General features: G+C 37.6%; 1 protein-coding gene across 9 annotated transcripts in view; it reads right to left on the bottom strand.

The window, feature by feature from the left end:
- DTNB (dystrobrevin beta) overlaps positions 1-17,058 on the bottom strand; it is a 239,718-nt gene that overhangs the window by 158,596 nt on the left and 64,064 nt on the right. For all 9 annotated transcript variants that reach the window (XM_042982350.1, XM_042982349.1, XM_042982351.1 and 6 more), the window contains exons 6-7: positions 12,437-12,591; positions 1,335-1,440 (exon numbers count right to left, since the gene is read on the bottom strand). In XM_042982350.1, coding sequence (XP_042838284.1) covers positions 1,335-1,440; positions 12,437-12,591 — 261 coding nt within the window. The remainder of the gene's footprint in view (positions 1-1,334; positions 1,441-12,436; positions 12,592-17,058) is intronic.

The raw sequence follows: 17,058 nt of genomic DNA, 5'->3' as shown, positions 1-17,058 counted from the left end.
AGTGGGGCAAAAGGCTGAGAGGTTTAAAAACAGAAGATATGGATGGGACAGAGAGAAGATAAAACGAGTATGGAAGTGTATTTCATTCTTACAAAGGGAGAAAGGGCTCTGCTTTTTAGCTCCTTTCACTTGTTACTGGTTCTCTTTGGCGGAATAAGATACAGGCAAAGGCCCGGAGAGGAAGGAGGGAGGTTACATAAAAAACTTCAGCCTGGGGCGCCTGGGTGGCGCAGTCGGTTAAGCGTCCGACTTCAGCCAGGTCACGATCTCACGGTCCGTGAGTTCAAGCCCCGCGTCGGGCTCTGGGCTGATGGCTCGGAGCCTGGAGCCTGTTTCCGATTCTGTGTCTCCCTCTCTCTCTGTGCCTCCCCCGTTCATGCTCTGTCTCTCTCTGTCCCAAAAATAAAATAAATGTTGAAAAAAAAAAAAAAAAAAAAACAAAACTTCAGCCTTTCCTTTAACAAACTCAGACAACCTAAACAATGAGATAAATGGATAACAGCAGAAGAAAAAATTAAGAAGTTACTAAGAGATAACTGTCATTTTAAGCAAAACAGATTTAGTCAAATTCCTGGAAAAGATACCGAGAGTAATTCAAGGTAAAATAGTAAAGGAAGAAGTAAAGATGTATGAAGTACCAAATCCTACCTTAGCTATTCTCCTTGAAACTACTCTAAAAGCATTATAATTTTAGTGGGTGATACTGCATATATGCAATTTTTTAGAACTATGAATTTTATAAATTAAAGGAAAAAAGGAAGGCATAGGTAAATCAGGTCGGTTCAAGTAGAAAACAATCACCTGAAATCTCAGGGGGAAAAGCCAAGAGTGTGAACCACAAAGTTTGATATTACTATTTCTTGGTACCCTAAGTAATAAGTCCCCTTCCCTTACTTTTCTTTAAGAAATAAATATCCATCGAGGCGCCTGGGTGGTTCAGTAGGGTAAGTGTCTGACTTCACCTGTGTCTGACCTCACAGTTCGTGGGTTCGAGCCCCGCATCGGACTCTGTGCTGACAGCACAGAGCCTGGAGCCTGCTTCAGATTCTTTGTCTCCCTCTCGCTCTGCCCCTCCCCATTCATGTTCTGTCTGTCTGTCTCTCTCTCTTTCTCTCTCAAAAGTAAAATAAGCATTAAAAAAATAAATGAACTTGTAATTTAAAAAAAGAAAGAAATATCCCTCTTTTGAAAGCTAAAATCACAAATCCAAATGACAGAGTGACAACCAAAGTCAATTATAATTTTCAATGGTAATAGCTAAGGACATTACAAAATACTATCAGCTCGTGTATTTCCTATAGCACAAGAAACTGAATGATAAAAGTTCCGCTTACCATTCTCAACATGGGCAAGCCTATGCATGAGAGGTAGCCAGACAAGGCACTGGGGGGGAGGATCGGCCATCATTGTGTCTAAAAACATATTTAGCATGATCTTTTTCTGTAAAGAGAAGAAGAGCAAACATACTTTATATTATTAATGAATTCCAAAATTATGTTGATCTAGAATTCTCCCAACCAAGTTGTAATGAAATCCTTGTGAAGTTCCATAGCAAAATACAATATTTTACATTACTAGAGACAATGCAACATACTGTATGTCACTACAATAGTCACATGCATTTCCACACACATTATTTTGAGTCTTAAAACAACTGTACCAGGTAAATAGGTTAGGTATTATTACTAACTTCATATTACAGATGAGAAAATAAAGAAGCATTTATATGACTTGTGAAGGTCCTACTCAAACAGGACACAAAGCCAGCACAGGAACTCAGCTGTCCTTCAAACTACTATTTATGTTAACCAGTGAGGGAGACAGACATCCCACACCTTATTATAAAACAACATCAGTGAGGGACGCCTGGGTGGCTCAGGTGGTTAAGTGCCCGACTCTTGATTTTGGCTCAGGTCATAATCTCACCGTTCATGGAATCAAGCCCCAAGTCAGGCTCCCCACTGACAGTGTGGAGCCTGCTCGGGATTCTCTCTACCTCTCTTTCTGCTCCTCTCCCATGCTTGCTCTCGCTCGCTCTCTCTCTCAAAATAAAACAATAAATAAACATTAAAAAAAATCAGTGAAAGCAGAACTACTCCATTTATTGTTTACCGTATCTCCAGCATTTCATAACATTGGTATGTTATCACTAAATAAATACTGCAGTGAGGGGCAAACACTCTTAAACATCATTTAACAACTTTCTTGTACAGAAAGAAAGAAAACTAAAGGGAAGAATTGGATGAAATTAGAGCCTAAACATCCAATGTCCATCACTCCCCCCCCCCCATTACATCATCTCCCCAGCTAGACTGCATTTTTCTGTTTCATCTTTATTTCTCTCTTTTAAACAAATACATACGAAGCTTCCACTGTATGTGAAACACCGGTATAATTACATTCCACTGGATACAAAAAAATCAGAAAACAGTTTAGAAAAAATAGAGCCATGAGATATAGATAGAACAGATTATCAAAAATTTTCAAATTAATGAATTTTCCTTATTTCCTCTAACCCACAAAGCACCTTTCCTGCTTTGGAGACGGGAGAGCTCTACGATTATAACCTGGACACGGAGGCCCCCACTTCCAACTTTATTCCTAAAGAAGGGCAGAGACAAAAGGGTGAACACAGGAGAGCAGGAGATACAGGCCCAGTAAGTAGTGCTTTTCTAATAAGCCCTGGTCTCACCATTCAAAGGCAGGGGGAGGGAATGAGGACTGGAGCATGTGGACACCAAAAGGCAGCCAGAATCTCATCTCCCTCTCCCAAGTAACTACGTTCTCAGTCCCACCACCTTTTCTTGAGGTGAAAAACAGGGTATATGAAATGGAGTGTTTCCCCATAAAACTTTAAAATACTTTATTTCAGGAAGGGAAAAAAAAAAAAGGACAAAATTGGTTAGAGCCGACTCAAAGATTTTGCCAGTATATTATAAAACAAGTGATTTTTACCACTAATCCGTTCACCTCAAATTGGAAGCAACAAGTGAAGGCACCGGGGTGGCTAGTCAGGAGGATGGCGGCCTCCAGCATTTGTATCTGATCCACCGTGACACCTTTGCAGTGATGGTTCCATCATGCAAACAGGAGACTACAGACTCACTTCTGTGTATCTTTTTGGCAAATATGAGAATCTTGGTTTCATTGTATGTAAATTGGAGATAATTCTTATTAAGAATAATCTTTAAAAAAAAAAGAAACTGGTAAGTAGGGAACAGAAAAGGGAGGATAAAGTAGATGTAGAACAAGAAAGGCTTTTGCAATAAAACTCAAAAAAGATGAAGAAAGAGGAAGGAAATCCTCAGATTCAGGACAGAGGCTGGAGGCCATCACTGAATTAAGGGAGGGAAGGGGCGAGCAAGAGGGCTGAATGAGGGTGATAATAGTAAGAACCTACCATACAAAGGCCCTTTATAGATACCCGTGTGTGGGTGAAATTTGAAAAATATCTACTCAATTAGGCTAAATAAAGTTTTCCAAAGTGTTTTCCATCTCAGGCATCCAAGTCCCTAACGTTTCTGACACCTCAGTGGAATCTCGGAGGAATGAGTGAACAACATTAAAAACAAAACCAGAAAGCCACCAAACATTTGAATGGAGGTCCAGATATAGAAAATGCCTCTTCCTATGGATATGCACATAACTGTAACAAAGCAACAAAAAAATGAAAAGTGTCCCCGTAACATTACTGAGAAAGAAGATACTAAGAAGTGTTTTTTAGCTAGCAAGAGGTAGGAACCAAAACTTAAATGTATGTTTTAATTAATATTTCTATATATTTTATATCTAATTTGTTATTTTATATCTTACATTAAAATTAATTTTTACAAGTCTACCTGTAATTCTAATGCTACTTTCTCTAACAAGTTTTGACTCACCTATCATGGAGGCTTCTTTTTTAATCTTCGAGATGAAAAGGAACAATTATATATGACATCTCATTAGACCCTGATAAAAATGCTCAGGGTCAGCTTACAAAAGTTGTTCTAAGGTCATACTGTGATGTGAAGTCCTCCAAAATCATGAGGAATGAAACCAGAACTGTGTCCCAGTAGCGTCTTCAATAAACCATGTGATTTGGGGAAAATCGCTTACCCTTCTGGTTTCAGTTTTCTCACCTATCAAAGGTAGAGCAGTAGTTCTCAAGTGTGTTCAGAAGCTGCCCTGTTGGTTCCTAAAACATTTGCAATGAGTCCCTGAGGCTGGGGCTATTTTCATAGAATTCTCAGGCATTATTTGCCCTTTTCAATCTCATTCTCTTATAGGCAAACAGTGGGCATTCCAGAGGCAAGGCGGCAGATTCACAACCATCTGAAAAAGCTACTAAAGCACTCCTCCCTTTCCCAACTCCTCGCCACGTGAGGCAAGATTTCTTTCTACACTTCAACTAAAACAACGTATCACAACAGATTGAAAGGATAAGCAGACAGGACAATCCAGCTATCTTCAACTGAGCCAAATATTAAAATGATTTGCAAAAATGTAGAACCATGGCATTCTTGTTAAATTTTTTGTTTTGGAATATATAGCTTTTTTCATAAAAATATGTTTTCGAATATATAGTTTTTCATAAAAATGTTTTCAAATATATAGCCTTTTTTCATAAAAACATTTAAGATTTAACAGACTTCTCATTGTTATTTTTACATGACATTATCTTTAATTTCTCAATTTTAATTTCTAGTATAGAACTATTAATAGAAATAACTCACATGAACAAAAGCTCTTTAGGGTCCTCAATAATTTTTATTGTAAAGAGGTCCTGAGACCAAAAAGTTTGAGAACTGCTGTGCTAGACTTCTCAGCTCAAAAATTCCATGACTTAGTAAATGACTGTGTAAATGACCAGTTAGCACTTTTTTCTCCTTTTTTGTTTTGTTTTTCATCCTTGAGGTGAACACATTCTTTGCATTTTTCCCTATTTAAAAAAAACACCTTTTTTTTATAAATGTTTATTTATTTTTGAGAGAGACAGAGACAGAATGCGAGTGGGTTAGGGGCAGAGAGAGAGGGAGACACAGAATCCGAAGCAGGCTCCAGGCTCTGAGCTGTCAGCACAGAGCCCAACGTGGGGCTCGAACTCACAAGCTGTGAGAGCCGAAGTCGGACGGTCAACCGACTGAGCCACCCAGGTGCCCCGCATTTTTCTCTATTTTTATAGCACAGTATTTATAACAAAAACTACAACAAAATTGCAAAAACTGCTTCCCACAATTCTCATTTTCCTATATTTCCCTGTAAATGTACATATGATTCTATGTAATTATGTACATAGGGTAGATAAAAATATATAACTCTTTTCACTTAACTTTTTTTAAAATACTAATTGTTTTGCTACAAGGTCTTCATTTCTAATCATTTTAACAGCTGCCTGATCCACTGAGCTGAGATGCCATGATTTATCTCTGCCTTCCTCTATAAAACACTGAGGCTGTTTCTATCCTTGTGTGTACTCATATATATTTTTCCCTGGAAATAAGCATTTCTTTTTGTCATCTACGTTCCTGCCCTTTGTTATTCTAATCCTCAATACTGACAATTATTACCCTAGAGCCATTCTCACCTCCTTCCCTCTACCCATGACTACATTTTCCCTGTTTTAAAAGGGGGTAGAGACCACCCCTTAAAAATAAGAAATCCAGTATCACTAAAACAACATGAGAAAACAAGTAAATTAGTTTAGCATTGGGTCATCACAGGTGCAATTTCCAGCCTCATCATTTCCATTAAAACCTCCTATTTCCTTATGGGCAACAGGTAAGTTTTTTGTTTTTTTTTTTTTTTAAAGACTTATTTTTAATCTCTATACCCAATGTGGGGCTTGAACTTACAACCCCGAGATCAGGAGTCACATGCTCTACCAACTGAGCCATCCAGGTTCCCCAACAGGTAAGTATTTCTTATTCATTGCTCTGACTTACTTGGTAATCAGTAAAACCATGAATGACATACGGTTAACAAACCTGAAACATTTTTAAAAGTGTTTTTAAAGTCTTCTAGATTAAAATATTTTTATACAAACTTTTGTGTAGAGTTAAAAATATTTTGTCTGACCAGGACAAACATAAATTAACTGGTTATAGGACCAGTGCTATGGGTCAGCCTTTTGATTATTATTAGACACTGAATTTGACCATATCACAAATTTATTTTGAACTTGAAAAATTAAAGTACTTTGTAATGACATAACAATATCATGCTGCTGTGCTCTTTTTTTAATGTTTATTTTTGGGAGACAAAGAAAGAGCACAAGCAGGAGAGGGACAGAGAAGGGCGGGGGGGGGGGGGGGGGACACAGAGGATCTGAAGCAGGCTCTGTGCTGACAAGCAGCTAGACCAATGTGGGGCTTGAACTCACAAACTGTGAGATCATGACCTGAGCCAAAGTTGGACGCTCAACGGACTGAGCTACCCAGGCACCCCTGCTGTGCTCTTTGTTAGAGATGATTTTATTTATTATGGTTAAAAAATGGGGAAAACTTCAGTACTTCTGAAATACTATATTTTCCTCACTGCAAAGACTGTTTCATTTGAGAAAATCACAGAATAAAAATATCAATGAAAACAACAACAAGGTTTCAGATACATCCATGAGATTTAAACTTTCAGTTAGAATTCAAACCAAGACACTTTCTCATGCCATATTTGATTTAAATCATTTAATCCAACAAATCTCTAGTAAGCATCAATCATTTTCCAGACACTGTTAGTCACGGGGATATAAAGTTGAAGGAGATCAAGGTGTATCCCTTCAGGGCATAAGTGAACTAGATATAACACGCCATGGGAATGCAGAAGAGGAACAATTAATCCTACAGTGAAAGATTCAGAGCATCAAAGAAGAAGGGCTATTTTATCTGGGATATGAAATATGAGGGCTTCTGTTGGAGAGAAAGAAGGTCAGGGGTTATTGGCATTTCAGTGAGAGCTAATATCATTTGAAATGACAGCATACGCAGGACCAAATGTGGACATAATTCAGCTGAAGTGACAACAGGAACAGCTCTGACCAAGTTCACACATGTGCAAGAAAAGACAACCCATCATAACTACTGGCCAAGTGCAATTGTAAGATATTATTGTCTGTACGAGGTACCTGGATATCAGAGATGGTAAGGTGTGAAAGAGTGTCTTCAAATCAATGAAACATGGTAATTACCCAACTAGATTATCTTGGTAATGAGGGACTGCTGATGGAAATTGTAAAATCTGCTTAATTGGAATTCCTATGAAATACACATATACACGTACCAGGTAATTCTTACCAAACTTTATACAACGTCCAGGAAAACAAAGTCAGAACATCCAGAAAATGTCTCACTTCAAAGATGGAGTGGGGAGAAAAGTCATTTTGGCATGTAGCAGAAGAGGATATGTGGATCAAAGTATAGCCAGAGGACATCTCCAGGCACAAGAAATACTGTTGCTGTTCTGAAAAATCCACTGGTGATAATGTAATCCCATCTCTACCCACTGCCCACCTCCCCGTGAATCACGGAGAGTCCCGCAACACCCAATGAAAGAGCACCGCTCCCTTCCCATCTCCCTCTCTCCCCTACTCATTCAGTCTTCCATAAAGACGGACATCAAGTTTAAGATCCTCTGCAGGGTGGACTGAACACTTCAAACTAAAGTCAATATGAACCTAAAAAATAAATAGCACAACAAATAGCAATCATCTTTTTAAGGAGAAACAGAACTCATCCTTAAACTCTGAAGTTTAGAAAAATTGGGGAGAGATTTAACATATTCACTGCTTGTTTTTTAATAACTTTTAAGTCTCTAAAGTCAGTTTGTTAGTTTACAAACACTGAAAAATCAATACACCTGGTCTACCCACCAAAATATTAGCCTTGAGGTGCTATGTTAACACTGTGCTTTATACAGACAATAATCATTAGCACAAATAAACAGCTAGATTTTTTTCTAAAAATTTTACAATATACCAAAGTAGAGAGAATAGTATAATATGCTTGTTACCCAGCTTCAACAATTCTCAATAATGACTAATTTTAATTTATGTTTTCACCATTCCTTCAGTCTGGAATATTTTGAAGCAAATTTCAGGCATACTATTTCTTGAATTAACTTCACTCCAGTGGTTTATTACGGACACCTCAGATGCTTATGAAGCTGATAAAAGAATCTTTGATATTGAAGTTTATAGGAAACCACCAGAGCATCTTCCAAAGTGGCTCATATGAGAGTTCTAGTCACTCCAAATCTTCACCAACATTAGTTGTCAGTCTGAATTTTAGCTATTCCAGTGGATGTGTTCTGCTGAATTAGCTTATAAATGCCTTTAATATTTGTTGTGTTTTTAAAACTATGTTAAGTCCAACATCTTTTTTGGGGTCTGTTTGTGAAAAGAAGGCAAAATTGTTTTTTAAAAAAGAATTCAAGCTATATTAAAATAAAGAAACATGTAATTCTCTTCAAATCATTTGAAAAATTCAAGAATTTCTCCTGTAATGCAACACAGACATCACTGAAAAGCTGCATACTGCAAAGCAGTGGATTTAAAAATAAGGTATATGAGAAAAAACAGGGTTGGCACAAACCTAAAAACAGATGCCACCTTGTAAACAGAGAACAAAACAACAGCAACACTAATAGCACAATTAAATCTCTCAAAGGCACTGCCAACAAGGTCACTATCAGATGATACCTTTCAGTCCTAAGTCCTGAGTCATTTTTTCCCTTCTTTATAATAAGGGCATACAACTTGTAACACAGATCAATTTTATCAAAACTAAATACGGGCTCCAGGGAATAGCTAACTCCATCAATCAATTTTTGTAGCACAGGTGTGAGGGGTCCTAAAAACAATATCTTCACACGTCTTTCTTGTGCATCCACAGTTTCACCCCATAATACTACAGAAAGTGAAGCAGTTCATGAATCCTGCAAACCAGCCGCTTCTTTCACCAGAGAAAGGTACTTCTGCAGGTTTTCCACTTCTTTCTTAAAACAGTCCTACATTCTTTCATTGTGATCGCTTTTTTGCTCAGCCCAGAACATTAATATGCTGGGAAAACTGCATGTGAATCAACAGAGCAATTTCCACTTTACACTGACCCTGTTCTCTCGCTATCTGATGGTGGATAAGTTAACTCGTGTTAAAAAACACATAGGTAGGAAAATAAACCATACGGGAAAAGCCCATTTTCAAAAAGAAACCCAAAACTCATTGGATTTAACTCTTGCTGCATGAACCTCTGTCCAAAGTCTCATATTTTTGGTCATTCTATCAGTAGTTTCTTTTTCTTTTGAGTGTCCTTTTTTGGGCCATCTTTACAGACCACAGAAAGCTCAAGTTTCCTCCAGCCTGAGATGCTGCTCTTTTTCAAATTTGGCACATACCAAAGCACAGACTGAGTTTTTTATAGGAATCAGAGGCAGATAAGAAGCAACAGCCAAGCTGTAAGTTCAAAAGCCTCACAATAAAGGCATAAGGTGATCTGGAGAATCCTAGATAGCACTCCTAGGATTAACAGCTGGAAATTTCTGTATATTCTTCAACATTTTAAACTGTCGTTCCAGTACTAGATTCTCATTATAGTCCTCATGTTACAATCAGATCAAAGGTTACTTTAGGTTTAAAACCCCACATAACTGTCATCCACTGGTCAGATGTTACTCTTCACAGACACTTCTTTGTATAAATTCCCTTCCCCATTCATTCTGACACACTTTACTTAACAGTAGCATTCCAGGACTTGATCAAGTTTTAGCCTGACCTCCAGGAAGTATCTTGTGTGAAAAGCCACATGTACATCAGATATGATTACCCCAGAGTATTGTGGGGGCAACCGTTTAATGTAATGGTACTACTAAAGCAGTAGCACCGAGAGGAATTCTAAGTGAAAACTGTCTGGGGCCCCTGTGTAGCTCAGTCAGTTCAACATCTGGCTCTTGATCTCAACTCAGTTCTCACAGCTGTGAGTTCAAGCCCCACAGTGGGCTCCACAATGGACGTGAAGCCTACTTAAAAAATAAATTAAAATCAATGGAAAATGTTTGTAGTTTCTTTATCACACTCATCCTCACATCGCTTCAGGGCATTTTAATACCCGAAGGACATTCCTGTACCAGGATATGTATGGAAAGCCTCATCTCATTTAGAAATGCATATCTATGGGGAAAATGCAAACTATACTAGAATAAAATGAAGCACAGAGCTATTTTTACTATGCTAAAAGCTGATATTGTCATTTATACTGAGAAAGAGATAAAGTATGCATAGAGGCAAATTTCCACAAAAACAATAAGCCAAAGTATGTACAAATTTGGAAGAACATCTCCTCAGAACTTACTAAAAATAACTCACCAGTATTATGGGTGCCACTTTCGGTGCTAAAGCTAATGAGTAATCTCTAAACAAATTACAAAATAGTTTTTGAAAGTCTGAGTTCAAATAAATATGAATTCTTAACTTTAAATGTAAAAGAAAAAAAAGGTATGTATGTGTTTGTTTTTGCTTCTTTTGTGAATCCAAGTATCACAGATCAGGAGGATCCGGTTTATGATGTTCTTTCAGTCCTCAAACTTTTAGATTTGTTGTTTTTATGTGTTAACTTTTTATTTTTAAATAATTTCAGGCTTCTAGAAAGATCATAAGATTACAAAAAAATTCCCCATTTACCAAGATTTCTCAAATGTTAACACTGCAGAAGAGATGCCCCTTTACCCTTAAATTAAATAACTATATTTCTTAAAAACAAGGTTATTTTCTCACATAATTTAATACAAATATCAAAATCGGGAAATTAACATTTAATAACAAAATACTACTATCTAGTCTACAAAACGTATTCAGATTTTTTCAATTGTCCCAACAATGTCCTTTATAACAAAAAGGAAACCCTGGATCATAAACTGCATTGGGTTTTTCTTATCTCTTTAGATTCCTGTAACCTGGAACAGGTTTTGGGGTTTTTTTGTTTTTTTTTTTTGTTTGTTTTTTTTGTCTTTCATGACATGGACATTCTTAAAGTGTATAGGCCAGTTATTTTGTAGAACTATCTTCAGTTGGGTTTGTCAGATGGTTCCTCAAGATGAGACTCAGGCCAGATGTTAATAAACCTATTGTGATAACTGTTTTGCAAGACATACAAATCTCAAATCATTATGTTGTACACCTTAAGCTTTTACAATGTTATATGTGAATTACATCTCAATAAAACTGTAAAAAATAAAACCAAACATAAAAAAATGGGGGAAAAAAAAAAAAAGGAAGAGGAGACTCAGGCTGTGCTTTTCTGGCCCAAGTACCACAACAGCAATACTGGGTACATCTTGGTGCATCCGCTCAGGAGGCAAGGATATCAGTCTGTCCCTTCGCCGGTGATAGGGACTTTGATCCCTCGGTTAATGTCAATCTGACAGGTTTCTCTATTGTAACATGGTAACTTTCTAATGTTACTACATTTCCTTTCATAATTAATAAACATCTTATGGTGGGGCTCAGTCAGTTGAGCATCCAATCCTTAATTTCGGCTCAGGCCATGATCTTGCAGTTCATGGGATTGAGCCCCACGTCGGGTTCTGCACTGACAGCACAGAGCCTGCTTGGGATCCTTCTCTCTGCCCCTCTCCTGCTTGAGCACACATGCATGCACACTCTCTCTCTCTCTCAAATAAATAAAATTTTTAAATAAAAAATAAATACCTTATGAGGAGATACTTTCAGACTATGTCAATATCCTACTTCCATTAATCTTTTACTCATTAGTTTTAACACAGATTTTTCAGTAATTCCCCCCTTTCCAGAACTTTCTAAGCTTAGCATGAAGCTCCTTTTATCTCATGTCTACCTGCACAAATGGAGCTACTGCCAGCATCCACTCTGCTCTGAGACCCCTGAGACTCAGTTAAGATCTCAGGAATCCACACATACAATCTCTAGGGCAGGATCACACAAGGACACTCACAAATAAAGAGGAAACCCAGTCTATCGTTTCTTCACATGAAAACGAGAGTGTACCCTCGAGAGATTTTGAGCTGGCAGCTGAGAGCCGTGTAGCATTCCTTGCCTTTGGTGCTGAGAAAACAATGGCCCAGTATTGTATAGAGTTTTACGCCAAAATTCTTCTATTTCACAGTTGAAAGAACTCATTCAGGCAAGTAATATATGTCCAGTAGCAATAATATAAACACTTCATCTTCAACATTTTTCTTTAAAATGTTGGTAATTTAAAATTTTACATATGTTACCATTTTCCAGAAAAGACTCCCCTCTCCCCCAAACCAGAATTCGTAGGTGAATTTTTTGTCTGCCCTCTTTTTCACACCCCTCCCACTTAAAGCTCTTTTCCCTCCTCTACCCAAGGCTTTATGTCCCTAGACTAGAAGCAATCTGGTGAAATCTAATAAAGGGCAGAGGGATGGATGAGTGCTCTTCTAGTCCTAGATTCTACAAAACTGTCCTTACCTGCTGTGGAAAACAGGTGCGGACTGAGTGCTCTGTGTAACCAAAAGATGGCCCTTCAAAGACAGCTGTTGGGAGCTTCAGAACTTCCTTCAGAAACTGGTCAAACTTGCTAAATATCATTAAGCCATTGGAATCTGACATCTGGGAGAAAACATCTATGAGAACAAAACCAAATAAAGTCAAACTAGAAAGAAATATAAACTTTTTATAAATGACTCTATGTTATTTGTATACTGGTCAAAAGTACCATTAAAAAGTACCATAAAGCTATTATGATTTTTAGTTAATATGTGTTCTCCTTCTTATTAACATTGTATAGTTCCTTTACTGCCCAGCCCTCTCTCCCACCCACTTAATATCTACCTAAATATTAAACCCAATAACGATTCATGTATGTCTACCTACCTCCTCTTTTTGAGTGTACATAACTGAATGATATATAACTTATTTTATTTATAACAAACTTTGTTCCAAGAAGAATTTGTAGCAACATACCTTTATCTCTTAGCATTTATGTATGTGTTTATATAAGACATATGCATGCTTGGGTTTATGAATATATTAGCATATTGATTTGGGGGTATGAAACTGTATTATATTTATATATTCATATGCTACTAATGTAATGTATTCCTGTGAAGGAATAAATTTGAAGGAAGCATAAAACATGTTTAAAATATTCCATTCAGTGAGTTCCAAAGTAGAATAAAAAGAACTCCTATAAATTCTTCTACCCCAAGATACTTTGATACTATAAGATCTTATTTTTACCATAAAGTCTGACTCAAGCAGATGGGAAAGAAATTTCTAGTAATACTATTTCTTTATCTTCTTAGAGAGAGTCTTTTCTCTCCAGTTAGTTCTTCCTCTCTTCTCATCCATAGTCGGGGAGAAAAAGAAAAATCACCAACAGCCCAAAATCAATGTGTCAGAGAAATGTGACCTAAGCTTTTTTTCAAAGTATTGAGCTTCCTTATAAACAAATGGGTGAGTTAAACATGCACAGAAAAATCGTTTCCTGAGGCCCTGCCAAGTGTGGCATTTTAAAAAGTCAGATTCTATACATAATTAATAAGTATAGAACAGATATATATGTAATTGATATATGTTATATATGCATTATTCTTTAGGTTTAATTCGAGGTATTTATCCTGAAGCACTAGGTGTAGAAAAAAAAATACATTTGAAATATATTAACTAAAGAAAGATAAAATGTTAAATTATCAACTCCACAGAGTAACTTTTAAAAAACATTAACATTAGGGGTGCCTGGGTGGCTCAGTTGGTTAAGCGTGCGACTTCAGCTCAGGTCACGATCTCACGGTCCGTGAGTTCGAGCCCCGCGTCGGGCTCTGGGCTGATGGCTCAGAGCCTGGAGCCTGCTTCCGGTTCTGTGTCTCCCTCTCTCTCTGCCCCTCCCCCATTCATGCTCTGTCTCTCTCTGTCTCAAAAATAAATAAATGTTAAAAAAAAATTAAAAAAAAAAAAGAAAAGAAAAGAAAAAAAAACATTAACATTAAAAAACAAGAAAGTATCAAAGGAATGAAAATCTACAATATATGCTCTCTAAATAGCTGTTAGTTTGTAGCTGGAGAAAAAGTATTAAATACTCATGGCGGGTGGGGAGATTCAATGAGAGGCTAAAAGAACTACAATCCTAGTGGAAGATAAAATCAATTAATTAACAAACAAATATTAAGTTCCTTCTATGTGGTCCAAGTGCCAAGCATTCTGCTAGGTGTCATGAAACACAACAAAGAAGTATGATGGGGGTCTTTATCCCCCAAGAAACTTTCAGTGTAGCTGAAAAAAAAAAAAAAAGATACATATGAAGCAAAGAAGAATTAAGTGTTAAATTGACACTAAGTGGAACAGAAAGAACAGAGACATAAAGATGCCTGTTAAGCCTATTCGTCAAGCACCACAACAGGTTGTAACCATGGCTGAGGCTGCCTGTAGCCACCCAAAATTAATTATCCTCGTTTCTACTAGTAATAGAACACTAATTTTATTTTGTACAGCAATGCACCCAACTAAGAGATTAAAACTTATAGCCTCCTTTTAGCAAGTCATGGTCATGTGACTAACTGGTAGCCAATGAGACTATAAGCAGAAGGGTTATGAGGGACTTCCAGGAAGGTTGGTAAAAGAAAGCTGACTAAGCTGGAAATCAGGCCCTTCTTTCCTTATCCTCTTCCTCCTTTTGCTATCTGAAATGTAGTTATGATGGCTGGAGCTCCAACAGCCACCTGGACTATGTGGTAATTGTGATTTTGTTACAGAAGTCATGCACTCGAATGGTAGAAAACAAAGGTAGAGAAAGCCTGGGTCCCAGATGAAATACCACATCAGCCTTGGACTACCTAACCCTGGACTTCTTTTATGTAAGAAAAAAATAAACTTCAGCTTTGTTTAAGACACTATTGTCCTGGGTTTTTGTTTTCAAGCAACAATCCCTAATACTAAGTGCCTTATACATTACTAAACAATACCTCATTTTACTCTCACAAAAAGGTGTATGTGTGTACACATAATTATTTAAATTTTATAGATAAGGAAACTAGCTTAGAAAGGTTAAGTTGCTTAGGGTTAAGAAGTTGGTAAGTAGCTAAGTCAAGATTTAAAGTTACACTTTAAAGTTATACTTCCCTGACTCCATCACACCACACTTCTTCAAAATGTAGTTTAGAATAGTTACAAAACACATAGGCAGTAACTGTCAGGGAAGTTCTAAAAGAAAGGAATTAGAAGCTAGGCCTTGAAAGGTATAGAATGATGAGGTCAAAAGAGGTTGGAGGTGGGGGCTGGGGGACACAACCAGAGAAGAGGAGGCAAGTGTCTATGGCAGGAATTTGTTATCTTTTTTTTTTTTTTGGGGGGGGGGGGGGTAAAGCAGGAAACAGTGTACTGAAACAGTGTACTACATTCTTCAGTGAGAGACAATTTAGATTGAGAAATAAAGGGAAATAAAGACAGAATAAGAAACGTATCTGGCATGAAAGAAAACTTTGAAAGAGGAAATCACTTTGAATTTGGTTTAAAAACTCTTACGAAGGGAAAAGATATTTAGAAAGCTAAGTTTCTGTAAAATGAGACTGTTAGTGACCAACAGAATGGATAAAAAAGGAAGAACAGGACTGGGGAAATCAGCTACAAAACCTTGTGGAGGAGGCACAAATGAGGTAGCGAGTGTGTGAACTTCAGTAGTGACAGTAAGGTTGGTGGGGGGGGTCACCTCCAAGACATTTCAATGCAGGAAACGCCTGCTGATGGCAAACTGGATTAGGGAATAAAGGAATTTAAGAAGTTAGGGTTATTATTCTAAGTTTCCAGTTTGGGAAAATGACAACCCTGACTAAAAAACAAAACAAAACAAAAAAAACCCCTGAAGATACAAATATTTATCTTTGCACATAAGTGTATTTGAACCAATCAGCAAATGTCCATGCAGAACCATCCTGCAGGTAGTTAGAACCAGAGTACTGGGCCACAGCTCAGGACTGCAGATACAGAGCTTTGAAGATGTTGCCAATTATGTGAAAAACTGATGCCCTTTGAAGGAGGGGAGACCATAGTAACTTCATTTTTATTTATTTATTATGTATTTATTTTATTTTTTTTAAGATTTTTTTTTTCATGTTTATTTATTTTTGAGAGAGAGACAGAGCACAAGCAGGGGAGGGACAGAGACAGAGGGAGACACAGAATCCGAAGCTGGCTCCAGACCCTGAGCTGTCAGCACAGAGCCCGACGCCGGGCTCAAACTCATGGACCGCAAGATCATGACCTGAGCTGAAGTCAGACGCCCAACCAACTGAGCCACCCAGGCACCCCTAACTTCATTTTTAAATAGCTGGGTGCTAGTCTTATGAGGAAAATAATCATTCATTAAATCTGAATGAAAACAAAGGGTTGATATGGGATGTGGCAACGTGCCTACTACTCAGTATCTACCTTCCCCTGCCTGCTCCCCAACTGAACCCTGACGGTGATGAGAATGGCAATGTGCTCCACTTGAAAAACAACTTCCCAGTCTCTCTTGTACAAGGTAACTCTAAAGTGGATTTCTGGGAAGGCTTCTGCTTTCCTGAGAGAGGCACTTCTTTCTTCTCTCTGCTTCGAATGAGAACGTGAGGCCTGGCATGCAGCGGTCACGTTATGAACGTAAGGAGGAAAGCCATATGGCAGAGCAGGACGAGAGGATGGGACCTGAGTCTTTGATGACATCCTTAACTCACGGTACCAACTTTGACCTACCTGCCTTTGGACTTAATTTTACATGAGAAAAATACATCCCCATGTGTTGAAGCCGCTGTTGGTTAAGTTTTCTGTTGCCACTCAAGGTATTCAATAACTGATAAATTAGCAAGTTATTAAGTTCTACCCGCTAACTAAATGGTGGAAATATCCAAGACCAGAAACTTTAGCTGCCCAGCACATAAATACACATATCTACAGCTTCACAGTTACAAAAACATCTGTGTATATACTTGCACTGACACATCTATACCTAACTCATTCAGAGTAACAAAGGAAATAACTGACAATAAAATGACCAACCTTACCCTCAAAAAAGTATTATTTTCTATTATACTTTGTTACTATGTCCTATAATATATTCA

This window comes from Panthera tigris, chromosome A3 (assembly GCF_018350195.1).
Source record: "Panthera tigris isolate Pti1 chromosome A3, P.tigris_Pti1_mat1.1, whole genome shotgun sequence".
NCBI classification, from domain to species: domain Eukaryota; kingdom Metazoa; phylum Chordata; class Mammalia; order Carnivora; family Felidae; genus Panthera; species Panthera tigris.
This window is presented reverse-complemented; position numbering and strand designations above follow the sequence as displayed.